The sequence below is a fragment of the Neoarius graeffei genome, chromosome 27, assembly GCF_027579695.1.
Source record: "Neoarius graeffei isolate fNeoGra1 chromosome 27, fNeoGra1.pri, whole genome shotgun sequence".
Classification (NCBI taxonomy): Eukaryota; Metazoa; Chordata; class Actinopteri; order Siluriformes; family Ariidae; genus Neoarius; species Neoarius graeffei.
In genome coordinates this window covers 24,644,598-24,663,223 of record NC_083595.1, presented here as the reverse complement: position 1 = coordinate 24,663,223, position 18,626 = coordinate 24,644,598, and the positions used below count along the sequence as shown (strand labels likewise).

The window sequence follows — 18,626 nt, the reverse complement described above, 5'->3', positions numbered from 1 at the left end:
GTGTGTGTGTGTGTGTGTGAGAGAGAGAGAGAGAGAGAGAGAGAGAGAGAGAGAGATTTTTATTCACGTAACTGATACTTAAAGATGGCAGATTAATAGGTTTGTATGAGGAACATTTATGTGGCTGGAAGGTTGTTATTCACAGACTATATTTCCTATTCCTGGTGACCAGAGAGGTTTTTAAATAGGTAAGAGATTTTGTCCCGTTCGTAAGCGCACAACAAGCAAGAATAAATAACTTGTTTTAAAAAATTACAAACAAACACACAACTCATTACCTTACCTTGACATGTGTTCGTTTTCTTTTAGGTATGTTTCACATCTTTTCATAACGACGTTCTTGAAACTGTCCAAGGAGGTCGAGCTTTTCTTCGCAGCTGCAATCAGTCCAACAACAACAGCGACAACAGCCACAGATACGAGCACAGCGACTCCAATCAGGAGGAACCTTTTTCTTCGCTTTCTGCGCGAATGCTCTATCACATGTTCACTCACCATTTTCACTTAACTCAAGCTCAGGAGCCAGGGAGATCCAATACAGCCCGAGAGAGACCTTCCACGCGATATACCCATCTGACTGCCTGAAATAACGCCGTGCTCTTTTTATAATTCCCTGTGCTGGAAGTTTGCCAATTTGTTGCAGTGAATTAGAGCAAAGGTATTACATTTTTCTGTGAGCACCATTTCCCAGCCTTTTTTGTTTGTTTGTGGTGTTTTTTTTTTTTTTTGAGAAGTCTGAGATCTCTAATTATTTACAATGACTGTGACAGAAAGTAATAGCCATTCCACCGTTTAAGACTGCGGTCAAGCTGTCCGCGCTTTAGAAATTCACGGTCCAGCACGGTCTGTGTTTAGGGTAAACGCCCCCTCCCCCTTTTTTTTTTTTTTTTTTTGTGCGCGTGTATATATGCGAATTTACGGTACAGGATCACGCAGTGCTCAGAAACCAAAAGAAAAAAAGAAAAAGCTTTGACGCTTTTTAACAGCTTAATAAATTATTAACAACGTATTATATTATTACACGTATTAGATTAAATGTAAACACGCAATGTACTTACTGTGTTTTAAAGGAGAAGGCTTAATTTGGGCAGATAAATAGGCTACATTTGTACAAAGGTACAACGTGAAAGAGCACGAGGCAGATTATTAGCGTGGCCATTTTCGGAAAGTAAATATTATAATAGGTAAATAAATAAGGTAATACCGAATCATATGGCATTTCAGTGGCTTTATATGCGGATAGGGTGGGTTTGTGTTACTGTTTCTCTGAAGTTTCGTATAATTTTCTCGTACCTACCTTAAGAAGAATCTGCATAACGATCACCAATGCCATTGGGAGATAATTTTATTGTACAATTTTAAGGCAAATTCACATGAAATCCCTTTATATTTAATGGCTTTATATGGTTAAATATAAGGGGGGAATGTTCTCAGGATGGGGCTTGCCACTCTGTATTATTTATTATTATTAATTGTTGTTATTTTGGTTGTTATTTGTACTATTATTATCAATTAGTATCATACTGATATATACTGATGTTATTTTAGTGTTTATTATTATTATTATACTGATATATATTGATGTCGTGTTGTTATTTTTATTATTAGTATCATTATTATTATACAGATATTCACTTGAAATAATAATTGGTATCATGCATGATCATATGGAAATAGAGAGTGGGGTTAGGAGTTAATAAGTTTTTACTTCTTCCTACTCCTTTTCGAACATGTTTAAGTTCATTTTAATTATTATTAGTAATTAGTAGTAAAATTAGTCATTATATATATATATATATATATATATATATATATATATATATATATATATATATATATATTTTTTTTTTTTTTTTTTTTTCTATGATTATGGTTATTTAGTTTGTTTGGTTTTGTTTTGATTTTACTGTTCACTGTTCACACATGTTCGAAATAAAGATTTCAATTTCAAATACATAGGCTACATTTCAGTAGAGCGGCAGCTGCAATTATCCACACCTTAACGATCTTTTGGCCATTGTAAAAGTCGAAAAGACTTTCAATATGTAAATTGTGCATGAATCGTTACACAAACTTCCACTGGGAAAAAAATTAGTTGATTCCCGATTACTTAGCGCATCAGATCACGTGACAACGTTGCACAAGTTTTGACACCTTTGTCCACAGTTATCGACACGTTCCACAATTATCGACATCCAGATGATTATTTATTTTTTTAAAAATCGGTATATGGTATTAAGTTAACAAAACAGTTTTTATTTAAAAATTGTTTTACATAGACTTATATTTATTACAAAATATATTTTATATAAATATATCCATGTCGGTGCTTATGTAAATGAGGAAGTAATTCTAATGTTTGTAAACAAATGAACTGATAATGTATAATCCGTGTCAGAAAATGTTTTTGCTCCACTTTCTACCCACTTTCTAAGGATTTTCATAGATCACATTTTGTTAATCATTCATTGTTGTTTGTATTAATTTCTAGTTTTGTAGTTTACCAATAAATGTCAGCAGGCAATTGACATTGTAACCACATGAAAATCCAGGTCAGAGGTTGCATGTCATTCCTCGAACCAAAATATAAAATGTCTACTAATATTGTAATATATGGTAGATATTTACAACAAACTGCAAATATATTTTCTGAATGGAACAGAAAAATCTGAATATTTCAAGCATGTATAGCCTCGGTCACAACCGGCCATACGTGCTCCTACGGCCGGTCTACGTGCAAAAAAACGCAAAGAAACGCACGGAGGGTATGCGTGTGATGTGCTGATTTTCGAGCCATAGACTGGCCGCAGACCAGCCGCAGAGGTTCTTTGTCATGTCAAACAAACTCTACGGGCGCTTACGTTTTTTTTCAGGTTGCAAGACAAACTTACGGCCTCGTGTGTCTTCCGTACGGCCGACGTGCGTCTTTCGTACGATTTGCTGGTGTCAGGTTTGGGCAAAATGTCAATTTTTTTTCGTACGTCGCACTTGCGGACTCCGTATGTGTGTCGTGCACCCCACATACGTAATTAGTGCGGCTAATGCACGTTCAGATATTTCGTATGTCATCCATGCATGTCAAGTAAGTCGGCCGTGCATTGGCCATATGGCGAGAGGGCGTCAATCGCAGGAAAACTCAGGTATATATGTCAGCCTCTAGCTGTGTGGGGATCTTATTTTTATTTTTGCTGTGATGGTTTGCTGTGATTTATTTGGGTTGCTGTGATTTTGGTGTGTTCACATAATTGGTTGATTGCTGTGATTTCACTGTGTGCTGCTAATTGACTGCTACCTACACTGATCTTGTATTTGCGGCTCTCTAATTGCTTAGCTGGATCAGCTGTTTGGACAATTATTACCTGACCTATTGAAGCACTTGAAAGACGAAGGGGTGGGGTATAAAAAGGGGACCTTTTCAGTATTAAGGAGGAGTTCAACAGGGCGTGAAATCATTAAGAGGTGCCCGTGGACGGTGTGAGGCCGGTAACGGCCCCCGCCCCACCGGGGACGCGGACTTCTCGGAGTCAGGTTGTTTGGGAATGCAGCCCAAAGAGGGGACGTATATGTCTCGGAGTTGGGTTGTTTGGGAATGCAGCCCAAAGAGGGGATCGGACGCCGCAGCAGATGCGTAGTTACCAGTGGAAGATCAGCGGGCAGATTGAAGGAAGGAATGAACAAGCAAACGAACGAACATACAAACGTTTTTTTTTTCTCTGCCTGCGCTGTGCTGTTTCCCTGACTTGCTGCCTTCTTTTGAGGTGCGTCGGCTGCAGACTTAGGAAATCATGACCTAGCCAACGGGAATCTGGAGTCAACTGTACTTAATTCAACGCTCGCTAACGACAGGGTAAAGGGACGTAAGACTTCTCCTTCCCTGCTGTTTTTGCCTTGTGTACGTCGGCATTGTTTGATGCTTTCTCTTTTATTGCCCGAGGTGTGCGCTGACTCCGGGCGAGCCATAGACGTTTTTGGGAATCCCCCACTGCTACCTGGACACTGGAGTTGTGACGTCACGTGCAGGGCTTCCCCACGCATTAGGCTTCCCCACGATTTCAGCGCTTCTGGGACTGGGATTCCTCTTTGCGCGGACTGCGCACTGCTGAGACGGGACAATTTTCTTTTTATTTTATTTTTTTCTTTCTTTGTAGCTTGGTGCTATTTTTAAAGGATAATTTAGTTATCTATTTACTAAATAAAGCATGCATATTTTTTTAAGCTTCTGTTTTTGTGATCCTTCTGTGTCCTGGGCATTTGCTGTTAATTAAAGGGTTAAAAGTGCCTTATGGCCGACATATAAAGCTGCAGGGGTGCCTACGGCCATTTGTACATGTAGGCTTTGAGAGAAAACCCAATTTCATTTAATTTCATAAAAGGTGTCGGAGACGGAGGAGAGAGAGATGGCGGCAGAAAGGGAGGAGAGAGAGAGGACAAGGAGCAGTGAGGAGGAGGATGAAGACCACGACAGTGGCCAGCAGGCCAGGAGTTTGAGACAAAGTCTTTGCGGAGGGATTGCCATTTTCACAGTGAGAAACCAAAGTATGCCGAAATATATATAACCCTCTCCAATCGCCGCAGTGCAACAAACGAACGCCGTTGGTACGCACAACTTACAGATCGTGCGCAGTTCTTGCAACCTTCATACGAGGCCTGCATGGACGATTAGTGGACATTTGAAGGTGCGTTGGCTGTACGAATGAAGTGACAGCCGTACATCCGAGCAGCCTCAGATTTCGTGCGTGGTACGCACGTTTGACTTCTGGGTTGTACATTGGGTGCGCGGTGATCTTACTCCTTCATGGTCACCACAACTACGTTCTCCACAAAAAAAAAAAAAACCGCAGCGATTTGGGAAACGCCAAAAATCACACGGCCAAAAAATCGTACGTCTGGTTGTGACCGAGGCTTAATTTTTTATATGCTAGGAATTTAATTCTGGTCTAATTCTATTTATTGCAATAGGATTCCAAATACTCTATAAGCATTCTATTCTGTTATGAATCAGAAAAGAATATTATAAATCACAACACATTTTTTTTAAAAGTACTTCATCTACTTCAATGTTACACAAACCATAACAGTTGCAAATGTCACTTAATTCCACAGGGTGTCAGTAATGGTGGACACCAGTAAAAGTGGTCACTATTACAGAAACATCACGTAACTTCTCAAACGCACGTTTAGATACAAAATGGTGACTGTCAAATGAAAGAGTAAGAAACAAAGTAGATTTCGACAAGGATATCATGAAATATCGCTGAATTTGATCAGTAAAAACATGTCCATGATCTTTCCACCATGCTTACCTGTGATGATAACATCCGGGTTTTTCTCAACTTGCTGATCATGCTAAAAAAAATTCCATCTCAGGTAAAGAGCTGTGTCATCAGACAACAAGATCAAAGGGTGGGTTTGTCTTCCAGTTGATTAACTAACCAATAATAACTGTTGTAACTGAAACTCACCTTTGTAAAATTGTTTTTTATTGGTAAATCTGAAAAGATGTCAATAATTATGGAATGTTGATAATTGTAGCCACTGCTCTAGTTGTTTCTCATAAATTTCATATGATGCATGACTATTTCTGCTGACATTTGAAAGAGCAGATGTTTTGGGACTGTTTTTCCTCCAAAGGCCCTGGAAACCTTGTTAGGGTACATGACATCATGGACTTCATGAAATACCAGGACATATCAAAATCTGACTGCTTCTGCCAGGAAACTAAAACTGGGTCATCACTGGATCTTCCAGCAGGACAGTGTTCTGAAGCATATGTAAAAAATCAACACAAAAATAGATGGACTTCAGTCTGTTTTGCTCTATGGTGATCTAAAATGTCGTGGAATCATGGAAAGTCCACAAAAGCCATTTGTGCATATACTAAATACTGGAGGCAAACATTGAGTTATTGCAAGCAATATCTTCTGTATGGAAAATGAAGTCTGTGTCTATGACAGCCAAATGTCCACACTGGACACCAGTGTCAAACAAGCACTGTAATGGATGTTGAGGCCATGTGCAGCAAAAACAACAACAAAATACATATGGCTCTTTTGCATTGGCATTTGCTGATGTCATCTGCAGGGGCTTACACCCAGAGGACTGCTATTTCCCTGAAAAGTGGATATGGATGTTTCTTTCTTACCTTTACTTTTCCTTCTAACCAGGGCTTTGAACCAGAATTTTTTTCCTATTGGTTCGTTCCGAACAGAAACAGAATTTTAACGTTTCCAGTTTTGGGTTCCACCATTAAATAGATGTTCCCGAACCGGTTAGAACAAAAAAATTTCGTTCCTGGAACGGTTAATTACGTTCCCTGTCAGCCGTTTAACAAGTGGCTATAAAATTATGTCTCTGTCTCATCCAGCTTAAGCCAAATGTAGGCTAATTCTATTACAACCTTCATTAAATAAGACAAGAAATAATTCAAAACAATTATTATTTCAAATGTTGGCGATTTGGATTCTCAGTATGTCTTCCCATCTACACAAACAGAAAAAGTGCCAAAAATGAAAGATAATTCGTTTAGTGTGTTACCAAAGGGTAACAGAGGTTAACGTCATTTAATGTTCGTGAGCCTCTCATTAACGTGGACAAATATATTGATATCATGTTTGAAATTGATGTTTTTGAATAACGATAGACTGCAATATTTACCTCTTATTTAAGATGTGGAGACGTGATAGTAGTCCACCCTCCCGCTCTCTCCATTCAGTCAGCGAACGTCACACAGGAAGTGAACCCCAGCGGGTCATAGAAACTTGCGCAGGAGAAGAATGACTTTTTTTATTTGTAGGCTACGGAAACTTTGAGGAACGAAATAAAAACCGGTATTAACCAGTTACCATTATTTTTAATAAGCGTTTCTGTTCCGGAACATAAAAAATAATAAAGTTTCTGGTTTCGTTTCTGTTCCATGTGAAATAGAAAAAGTTCCCGGTTTTCGTTTTCGTTCCTTGAACCGGTTCAAAGCCCTGCTTCTAACCTTTTTGCAACTTTGGCTAAAACAGAGACAAGATTTGACATCATGCCAAGGAAAAAAGAGAATCAAGGAAGACAAGGCTAAAGGTTCACAGCTTGTGTAGAACTCCACATAATAGGGATATTATGCATGTAATAGGGATATTATATTGCTTTCCTATGATGAACTAAATTGTGTTGTCCATTTGTGCAGTGACAATAAAAGCATTCTATTCTATTCTATATACAACCCCGATTCCAAAAAAGTTAGGACAAAGTACAAATTGTAAATAAAAACGGAATGCAATGATGTGGAAGTTTCAAAATTCCATATTTTATTCAGAATAGAACATAGATGACATATCAAATGTTTAAACTGAGAAAATGTATCATTTAAAGAGAAAAATTAGGTGATTTTAAATTTCATGACAACAACACATCTCAAAAAAGTTGGGACAAGGCCATGTTTCCCACTGTGAGACATCCCCTTTTCTCTTTACAACAGTCTGTAAACGTCTGGGGACTGAGGAGACAAGTTGCTCAAGTTTAGGGATAGGAATGTTAACCCATTCTTGTCTAATGTAGGATTCTAGTTGCTCAACTGTCTTAGGTCTTTTTTGTTGTATCTTCTGTTTTATGATGCGCCAAGTGTTTTCAGATCTGGACTGCAGGCTGGCCAGTTCAGTACCCGGACCCTTCTTCTATGCAGCCATGATGCTGTAATTGATGCAGTATGAGGCTTGGCATTGTCATGTTGGAAAATGCAAGGTCTTCCCTGAAAAAGACGTCGTCTGGATGGGAGCATATGTTGCTCTAGAACCTGGATATACCTTTCAGCATTGATGGTTGTCTTTCCAGATGTGGAAGCTGCCCATGCCACACGCACTAATGCAACCCCATACCATCAGAGATGCAGGCTTCTGAACTGAGCGCTGATAACAACTTGGGTCGTCCTTCTCCTCTTTAGTCCGAATGACACGGCGTCCCTGATTTCCATAAAGAACTTCACATTTTGATTCGTCTGACCACAGAACAGTTTTCCACTTTGCCACAGTCCATTTTAAATGAGCCTTGGCCCAGAGAAGACGTCTGCGCTTCTGGATCATGTTTAGATACGGCTTCTTCTTTGAACTATAGAGTTTTAACTGGCAACGGCAGATGGCACGGTGAATTGTGTTCACAGATAATGTTCTCTGGAAATATTCCTGAGCCCATTTTGTGATTTCCAATACAGAAGCATGCCTGTATGTGATGCAGTGCCGTCTAAGGGCCCAAAGATCACGGGCACCCAGTATGGTTTTCCGGCCTTGACCCTTATGCACAGAGATTCTTCCAGATTCTCTGAATCTTTTGATGATATTATGCACTGTAGATGATGATATGTTCAAACTCTTTGCAATTTTACACTGTCGAACTCCTTTCTGATATTGCTCCACTATTTGTCGGCGCAGAATTAGGGGGATTGGTGATCCTCTTCCCATCTTTACTTCTGAGAGCCGCTGCCACTCCAAGATGCTCTTTTTATACCCAGTCATGTTAATGACCTATTGCCAATTGACCTAATGAGTTGCAATTTGGTCCTCCAGCTGTTCCTTTTTTGTACCTTTAACTTTTCCAGCCTCTTATTGCCCCTGTCCCAACTTTTTTGAGCTGTGTTGCTGTCATGAAATTTCAAATGAGCCAATATTTGGCATGACATTTCAAAATGTCTCACTTTCGACACTTGATATGTTGTCTATGTTCTATTGTGAATACAACATCAGTTTTTGAGATTTGTAAATTATTGCATTCCGTTTTTATGTACAATTTGTACTTTGTCCCAACTTTTTTGGAATCGGGGTTGTATTATGGTGCAGTGCTCACAATGTAGGGAATAGTTTCATCCCACATGTGCATACATTCCACACAGTGCTCTGCACACAGAAGAGGAATGGCTGTGTCTGAGTTGCACTACTGAAGAGAAGAACTGCTTGATAAAGAAGATTTTAAAAAGTTTAAAATTGACAACAGCAAAAGCATTACTTTGAATTTAAAGTTATAATGAAGCCTGTTTCTGGACCAAGGATGCAGTGTTAATATATGGTGGTTTTTTACATTTTTTAATGTTTTTTTTTCTTATGTGACATATTCATTTTTTTTGGATGTTCAGTAGCACATATTAGTAAATGTGTAACTTAATAAAAGGCCAGGAATCCCTTTTAACTTTTTTGTCTGTTTATGGTTTAAACTCTTGTAGGTGCAATTTGTGATTAAGTGATCAATCTCATTAAATCAGTCTCATTAAATACCATTAAATCAGTCTCATTAAATAATACCATTAATTTTGGTGCTTAATAATAAATTACCAAACAGCTAAATTATGGTATATTCCAAATTATTATGATCACTTACCGTATTACACAACTCATATGCACCTTGGAATTCTTTGAGATTGGGTACTTCAAAAATATTAGTACAACAATAAACACACAGTTTCAACAATAATTGAATTTATTATAACAAAGATAAAAATGAATAATGTCAGCAGATATATACATATAAGCAAGCATAAACGGTGTGTGTGTTATGTGTGTGAGAGTGATGTTTGAGAGTGATTGGAATCTTATCTGAGGTATGTGTGTGTGTGTTTGTGTGTGTGTGTGTGTGTGTGTGTTATCTGAGGTGTGGGGGGTCGTGACCACATGTTTCTAAGTAGAATAAAAGAGTTAGCTTTGGTTGCTAGCTAAGATGTGTTTGTGTCCACGTGGTGGAAACAAAAGAATTAGCTCTGGTAGCTAACTCCACGTGTGTGTGTGTGTGTGTGTGTGTGTGTGTGTGTGTGTGTGTGTGTGTGTGTGTGTGAGAGAGAGGCCTGTGGCCTACAACAAAAGAACTAGCTCTGATTGCTAATTCACTAGCTTATATATTCCTAAATCCACTGAAACCTTGATGAGGTCAAAATATGTGTACACTGAGTGCAGAATTATTTGGCAAGTGAGTATTTTGACCACAACATCCTTTTAATGCATGTTGTCCCACTCCAAGCTGTTTAGGCTTGAAAGCCTACTACCAATTAAGTATATCAGGTGCTGTGCATTTGTGTAATGAGAGGGGGTGTGGTCTAATGACATCAACACCCTATATCAGGTGTGCATAATTATTAGGCAACCTCTTTTCCTCTGGCAAAATGGGTCAGAAGAGAGATCTGACAGACTTTGAAAAGTCTAAAATTGTGAGATGTCTTGCAGATGGATGCAGCACTCTTGAAATTGCGAAGATGTTGAAACGTGATCACCAAACAATCAAGCGTTTCATTGCAAATAGTCAACAGGGTCGAAAGAAGCATGTGGAAAAAAAGGCGCAAAATAACTGCACATGATCTGCGGAAAATCAAGCGTAAAGCTAACAAGCAGCCATTAGCATCCAGTTCTGCCATATTCCAGAGTTGCAACATTCCTGGAGTGTCAAAGAGTACAAGGTGTGCAATACTGAGGGACATGGCCAAGGTAAGGAAGGCTGAAAAACGACCACCACTGAGTAAGGCACACAAGATAAAACGTCAAGACTGGGCCAAGAAATATCTTAAGACTGATTTTTCTAAGGTGCTGTGGTCTGATGAGATGAGCGTGACTCTTGATGGGCCAGATGGATGGGCCTGTGGCTGGATCAGTAATGGGCACAGAGCTCCACTCTGACTCAGACGCCAGCAAGGTGGAGGTGGAGTACTGCTATGGGCTGGTATCATCAAAGACGAGCTTGTTGGACCTTTTCCAGTTGAGGATGGACTCAAACTCAACTCCCAGACCTACTGCCAGTTCCTGGAAGAAACCTTCTTCAAGCAGTGGTATAGGAAAAAGTCAGCATCTTTCAAGAAGAACATGATTTTCATGCAGGATAATGCTCCATCTCATGCGTCCAAATACTCCACTGCGTGGCTAGCCAGTAAAGGTCTGAAAGGTGAAAAAAATAATGACATGGCCCCCTTGTTCACCTGACCTAAACCCCATAGAGAACCTGTGGTCCATTATAAAACGTGAGGTCTACAAAGAGGGAAAACAGTACACCTCTCTGAACAGCGTCTGGGTGGCCATGGTTGCTGCTGCACACAATGTTGGTCGTGAACAGATAAAGAAATTGACAGAATCTATGGATGGAAGGCTTTTGAGTGTCCTCATGAAGAAGGGTGGCTATATTGGTCACTGATTTGTTTTTGTTTTGTGTTTGAATGTCAGATATGTTTATTTGCAAATCTGGAGTTGTCATATCAGTGTACCTGGTGAAAATAAATAAGTGAAATGGCTACATATTTGGTTTTTATTAAGTTGCCTAATAATTCTGCACAGTGAAAGTTACCTGAACACATACATATTCTCCTAAAATGGCCAAAACTAAAAACGCCCCACTCTAACTTCCATACATATTCAGCATTGATATTTATGAGTCTTTTTGGTTGATTGAGAACATAGTTGTTGTTCAATAATAAAACTAATCCTCAAAAATACAACTTGCCTAATAATTCTGCACTCAGTGTAATAATGAAATTAAACTGTTAGAAAGGAAAAGAGGAAGCATGCAAAACCTATCTATTAAACAATTGAGAGGACAAAAATAGAACAATAATTAATTCAATACCCTGAGGGTCTACAGTGTACACAATTAAACCGTTCCTGAGTTTAAATTCACACTGCTTCATAAAGCTAATTCCTAAGACTAGTTTTATGCCCAAAATTTGCCAGTCTTACTTGGTATCTTGCCTCTACGCAAGATTATGAAGAGATGTTCCGAGACTTTTGGAGTTTCACTGTTGTGGAGCACGTGAGTCGCTTCCGTGGAAAGCAGAGGATTTCTTGGTCCGACGCGTGGTCGCTCGTGATGAAAAGAAGTCTCTGATCAAAATAATGTGCACAGCGCTTTAATTAGAAGGATCCGGTCGCTTCTAACTCTTAAATTAAACTGCTTGGGTGGCAGTTCGTAATGTTACTATAATACAAATAAAAACTGGTTATAACTCAATCTGAGTTTAAAATCACGCGATTCTGGATTTTTACCGTGGCCAAGGGTAAACAAAGAAAACACGCTAAATCGTGGATGATCTGAGAGCAGATGTCTCCTTTGTCTGTTACCGTGTGGTTCACAGAGCCGAGGAGATAGTGTCTCTTTATGCCTACGGATCCAAGTCCTAGAACCAAAAGAGGAAGAGCGTGGCGTGCCTTAGTTTCTTATGCCTTCATGGAGGATGTGACATTGGAAATCCTGCCCAGGCATGACGTAGGTCAACGCAGAAGTTGGCTGATGGGAAATGTAGTTCTTAAAGGGACTGTACCTACACTCTTTCTTGTTCTTCACTTGTTTGATTGGATGACAACAGTGCCTTCATAACTTGGTAATATTTGTTTGATTGTAGATTTTAATATATACAGTTCACGCCACAATTATTGGCACCTCTTGTAAAGATCAGTAAAAAGGGTTAGCAAAAATTCACCTTTTAGTGAAGTAGCTTCATCTCACACTGAAAAAATGAGAAAAACCCAACCTTTAATTGAAATACATTTATTCAGAGAAAAACAATTTCCTCATCAAGATTTGTTTTGCTTTGTAATAGGGGTGCCATGTTACTGACACCAATGGAAATTATCCTTGACCAGCAAGTGACATCAAAACAAAATAGAAACCCGGATGTCGGCCATGTTGGTGGAGATACAAATGCGGGGTCAAGCAACATTCCATACAAAACATAGTCATGCGTGCGCAACTCTCTTTGTTTTTCCACTGCTTGAAGTGTTCTTTTAGCTATGCCATATCTTTGTGCTGTATATGGTTGTGGTCGCAACAGTACTCGTGACCGTGGCACGTTCCGATTTTTTAGAATTCTGTCCGTGATTTGGATAGAGGAAACTCTGAGGCTTAGTACGGAGAGGAGATGAGGGGATCAGGACACTTTGTCCAATGACCATTTCATCCAATAGTTAAGACATTCAGTCCAAAGCCTTTTTCAAACGCACTATCAATTATTTTATATTTACGGTATTCCTGTGTTCACGAATGAAAGCCTCGCGAGAGCGCTGCTCTCCGCCTAAAGATTTAACATGATCCAGCCAGGTTTAAAATTAATAACTCGGCCAGCGGAGCTCGCAGTGAAGCCAAATTTTACAGGCACCTCCCCCTCTAAGCCTCCCCCTTGGAAAGAACATGGTCTTGGGTTGGTAGGACCCTGCCTTGGCCTGGGATTCGTGAACGAAGCCCCCACGAGACCATTGCTCAGTGCCTAAAGAGTTAATATGATCTACTATTGCCGCTTTTCCACTACAAACGCGGCTGAGTCGGGCTGAGCCGTGCCGTGCTGAGTTGGGCTGAGCCGTGCCGTGCTGAGTTGGGCTGAGTCGAGCTGAGCGGGGCTATTGGAGTTGCATTTTGACTACAACCACGCTGAACCGTGCTGGCTGGAAGTGGGTGGACACATTGGGTGGAGTTAGCGAAAGTGGGTGGATGTCACGTGATGTCGTTAAGCAGCGCAAACAGTGACATCAGTGATCTTTTAAGCGGTAGTCTCACGACCCGGATAGTAAACAATAAACATGGAGGACATGGAGTCGTTAGTGTTGCTGGTCTTGGTGCTGTGGCTTGTTGTCACCGACAACGCCAACAGATACTGGCAAGAGTGTATAGATGAGGCGAGGTGCGTAAGGCTTCAGAAATTCTCGTAATTTGTAATTCTCCTTCTTCCGGGTTTACGGTGTTTACAGATCCCAGCGTGCTTGCGGGGCATGTGTGGGCATGTGAGGACACTCCTCCTCACCAATCAGTGCACAGGGGAGTGTCTGCTCACGCCCCAAGCCTCACTCAGCTCGGTTTGGCTCGCTTCAGCCCCACTCCAAAACCGTGCGAGTTTTGGGTGCTAAGCAGGGCTGAAGCGAGCTGAGTCGTGCTGTTTTGAGATAGTCGAAACGCGAGCCGTGTCGGGCTGAAGTGAGCTAAAGCGAGCTGAAGTGAGCTGAAAAAGGGTAGTGGAAAAGGGCCATATGGCATTCATTTGCTTTACAAAAATGTGTTTTGTTTTGGTCAGATTCCATTGAGAATTCCTCCTTTTTTTGAATAAACAAATACCTGGAATATAAAATAACCAATCGTGCGTATGAAAAAGGCTTTGGATGAAATGACCTGTATTCATACTTGATGGTCAGTAGAAGCATCTTATCTTCAGAAAAGCCTGACTTTTTTAAATAATATGGGTCAAAACTACACATATCTATATTCACTCAATTGTTCAAATCATGGTAATACTGAGAAAATTCAGCATTGCTTACAGACACGCATTCAGTGGCTGTCATCCTAGTTGCTTTGTATATCCACCATCATGGCGGATGCTCATGATGTAGCACATTTTGATCATGTGGTTGCAAGTCATGAATACAATGTAAATGAAGCATGTTTCCCATTTAAATTGTACATTTTTGAGTTGATTTGAGTTGATTGTAGGAACTTTCAGACTGTAATCCATGTCTTCCAGATTAACAAGAGCACAAACATGAGGTGACACGGAGGCCAAATTCCTTTAGTCATCCATTAACATGGGAAAGATAAGAGAACACACAAACCAAATGAGGAAGAAGTGTGTTGACCTTCATAAATCAGGGAAAGTTATTAATAAATAGCTACTTGCCTGAAAATGTCCATTTCTACTATTGGGGCAATAATAATAATAATAATAATAATAATAATAATAATAATAATAATAATAATAATAAATGAATAAAAAACAAAACACCAACTGGGACTGTTACAAACTTGCAAAGAACAGGACCCAAGTTTATTTTGCCCCCACATACAGTGAAGAGGAGGGTCATTATCACTGCTGAACCTGATCCAGGCTTGCTGAACCATGTTTGGTTGACTTGGCCAGAACTGCAGCAGTACGGTGGCCAGTTACTTTCTGCACACTCACACACACACACATTCACACTAATGGCAGTTTAGAGTAACCTAACCTAACTGCATGTCTTTGGACTGCAGGGGAAACCGGAGCACCTGAAGAAAACCCACACAGACATGGGGATAACATACAAACTCCACACAGAAAGGCCCTTGTCGGCCACTGGGCTCAAACCAGAACCTTCTTGCTACTGTATGAGGCGAAAGTGCTAACCACTGTGCTGCCCTGAGAAAGAGGGTAAAAGAGGGGGAAAAAATCCCCAAGGATCACTGTTGGTGAATTACAAGAAACAGTAAAATCTTGAGTTTACCAAGCTTCCAAAACCACCATCACATGCCACCTCCATACCAAAAGATTATTTGGAAGGTATGCCAGAAAAGTGCTCCTTCTTTGTGAAACAGAACTAGAACTTTGACGGGAACTATGGTCTATGGTCTAATGTAACACACAAGAAGCTTTTTAGTGAGTTTAGTGTAAAAAGAAGGTTGACTATAATGAAAAGAACCCTGTCCCAACTGTAAAATATGAAAACATGTTGTGAATATGTAAAATATGGCAACATATACATGTATGTATATACAGTGGTGCTTGAAAGTTTGTGAGCCCTTTAGAATTGTTTATATTTCTGCATAAATATGACTTAAAACATCATCAGATTTTCACACAAGTCCTAAAAGTAGATAAAGAGAACCCAGTTAAACAAATGAGACAAAAATTGTACTTGGTCATTCATTTATTGAGGAAAATGATCCAATATTACAAATCTGTAAGTAGCAAAAGTATGTGAACCTCTAGGATTAGCAGTTAATTTGAAGGTGAAATTAGAGTCAGGTGTTTTCAATCAATGGGATGACAATCAGGTGTGAGTGGGCGCCCTGTTTTATTTAAAGAACAGGGATCTATCAAAGTCTGATCTTCACAACACATGTTTGTGGAAGTGTATCATGGCATGAACAAAGGAGATTTCTGAGGACCTCAGAAAAAGCATTGCTGATGCTCATCAGGCTGGAAAAGGTTACAAAACCATCTCTAAAGAGTTTGGACTCCACCAATCCACAGTCAGACAGATTGTGTACAAATGGAGGAAATTCAAGACCATTGTTACCCTCACCAGGAGTGGTCAACCAACAAAGATCACTCCAAGAGCAAGGCGTGTAATAGTCGGTGAGGTCACAAAGGACCCCAGGGTAACTTCTAAGCAACTGAAGGCCTCTCTCACATTGGCTAATGTTAATGTTCATGAGTCCACCATCAGGAGAACACTGAACAACAATGGTGTGCATGGCCGGGTTGAAAGGAGAAAGCCACTGCTCTCCAAAAAGAACATTGCTGTTCATCTGCAGTTTGCTAAAGATCATGTGGACAATCCAGAAGGCTATTGGAAAAATGCTTTGTGGATGGATGAGACCAAAATAGAACTTTTTGGTCATGAAATTTCAAATGAGCCAATATTTGGCATGAAATTTCAAAATGTCTCACTTTCGACATTTGATATGTTGTCTATGTTCTATTGTGAATACAATATCAGTTTTTGAGATTTGTAAATTATTGCATTCCGTTTTTATTTACAATTTGTACTTTGTCCCAACTTTTTTGCAATCGGGGTTGTAAGTGCACAGTTGAAACCTCTAGCCATAATAATAATAATTCCTTTGGCATTTCCTGCCAAGATTGATGCTATCATTTTAAAGAAGTTAAGGCAATCCTCATTTGGTGCATATATATTTAGGAAAGTTAAGTCTATTCTGAAAATTTTAAGATGGCTGCACGTACGGACGCAGCGGCCCCTTTCTCTCCGCGTTTAGTGTCTAAAAGTGTGTGTTCTAGTGTATGTCTGTGTGCTTTATGTCTATATGCATGTGCGAGTAGTGCACTGACAATGTCGGTCACAAGATATTGTCACCACTGCCTTCTAGCTATAGGAAATATGGTTCACTGTATGCAATGTGCCAACACAAAGACAGATGAAGCAAGAAAGCCTCACTACTTCGCCCAACCTACACAGTCACCAGTTTCCACCAGCATGTCCTCCAACACAGCATCTAATGACAGCTCCTGCACAGCCACCAATGCATTCACCAGCACAGACCCAGAGACCAACATCAGCTCCAAGGCAGCTGCCATCACTTCCACAGTTACCACTACAGCTACAACAGCCACCCATGCCACCTGCAAGTGCGAACTACACGCCACTCCAAGCCAGCAACAAAGCATGGCAGGGAGGAAAAGACTATGGGCTTCCTGCTCCTGCTCCGCGCCCTGCCTCGCCGTGTCACACATGTGCCCGGGGCGGCCACAGCTCCCCGACGGCTGACCTGGCAAAGTTCATCGCTAGGAATCAAATCGTCTCCACAGGACTGATGAAGTTTGATGATAAGGCAGAGAATTACTGGGCGTGGAAAGTCTCATTCTGCAATGCCATAGACAATATAGGCTTGACAGTAGCAGAAGAGACTGACCTCCTCATCAAATGGCTTGGCAAAGAGTTGTCCGAGCAAGCACGTAGGCTCAGAGCAGCATACATCAGAAACCCCCAGGGTGGCCTTGATGCCATCTGGCAGCGCATGGAAGAGTGTTACGGCACCCCTGAAGCCATCGAAGGGGCGCTGTTCGCCAGACTAGAAAGCTTCCCAAAAATATCAAACAAAGAGCCAGCCAAGCTACGTGACTTAGCCGACTTATTACAGGAACTGTATGCCGCAAAGCAGGATGGATTTCTTCCAGGACTAGCTTACTTAGATACTGCTAGGGGAGTAGCCCCAATTGTAGAAAAGCTCCCGTACAGCCTACAGGAGAAGTGGATGTTCTACGGTTCTCAGAAAAAGCGTGAGCACCAGATCTCCTTCCCTCCATTCCGTGTATTTGTTGATTTCATTCAGAGCCAAGCCAAGGCAAGAAATGATCCCAGTTTCAGAGTCACAATGCCTCCTCAACCTGCCACAGAGACAAGCCCAAAAGCTTCCAGAGCAAAATGAATCAGCCCGTTGCAGTCCACAAGACTCAAGTTGCCGAGTCCAGCCAGAAAAGTGAGCCTGTAACTGACACTTCAGATCTCACAAGCATTGCCCAATTCATAAAAAGCTCCATTCATTAGGAGCATGTAGGAGCTTTAGAGACAAACTGCTAGCTGACTGTAAACAATATCTCAAAGACAATTCCATCTGCTATCGCTGTTGTGCTTCAACCACACACATTGCAAAGAACTGTGACAAAACCATAACGTGTTGAATGTCAGAGCAACAAGCATGTCGAAGCCCTCCACCCAGGTCCTTCACCATGGAAAGCAAAGCCACCCCCACCTGTGTCAGAGGACAGCAGGGAGGGCCGTGAGAACCAGCAGCCTCCAGAGATTGTCTCCTCTAAGTGCACTGAAGTATGCGGTGAGGGGATGAGCGCTAGAGGTTGCTCCAAAATATGTTTAGTTACTGTCTACCCACAAGGCCAGAGAGAAGCAGCAACTAGAGTATATGCTATCATCGATGAGCAAAGTAACAAGTCCCTTGCACGATCAGAATTCTTTGAGATATTCGGCGACAAAAGCACCCTATCTTCATACTCTCTCAAGACATGTGCAGGCAGCACGTCTCGTTCGATAGGAGAGCGTGTGGCTACGTGCTGGAGTCACTGGACAAGAAGACCTGCATCCCTCTACCAGTCCTCATTGAATGCGATGAACTCCCAGACAATAGGTCTGAAATCCCAACACCCAGTGCAGCTTTGCATCACCCTCACCTGAGATGCATAGCCAGTGAGATTCTCC

The 18,626-nt window shown here is 40.8% G+C and overlaps 1 protein-coding gene across 7 annotated transcripts in view; it reads right to left on the bottom strand.

Annotated features, from left to right (window-relative positions):
- The window catches only part of LOC132875296 (ADP-ribosyl cyclase/cyclic ADP-ribose hydrolase 1), an 85,560-nt gene extending 84,690 nt beyond the window's left edge, over positions 1-870 (bottom strand). For 2 of the 7 annotated variants that reach the window (XM_060912044.1, XM_060912045.1), the window contains exon 1: positions 284-868. In XM_060912044.1, coding sequence (XP_060768027.1) covers positions 284-498 — 215 coding nt within the window. In that variant the 5' untranslated portion in view covers positions 499-868. Of the gene's footprint in view, positions 1-283 lie in introns of all 7 variants that reach the window. The other 5 variants (XR_009651784.1, XM_060912046.1, XM_060912048.1 and 2 more) reach the window with 5 other exon arrangements.
- Positions 871-18,626: the final 17,756 nt, after the last annotated feature.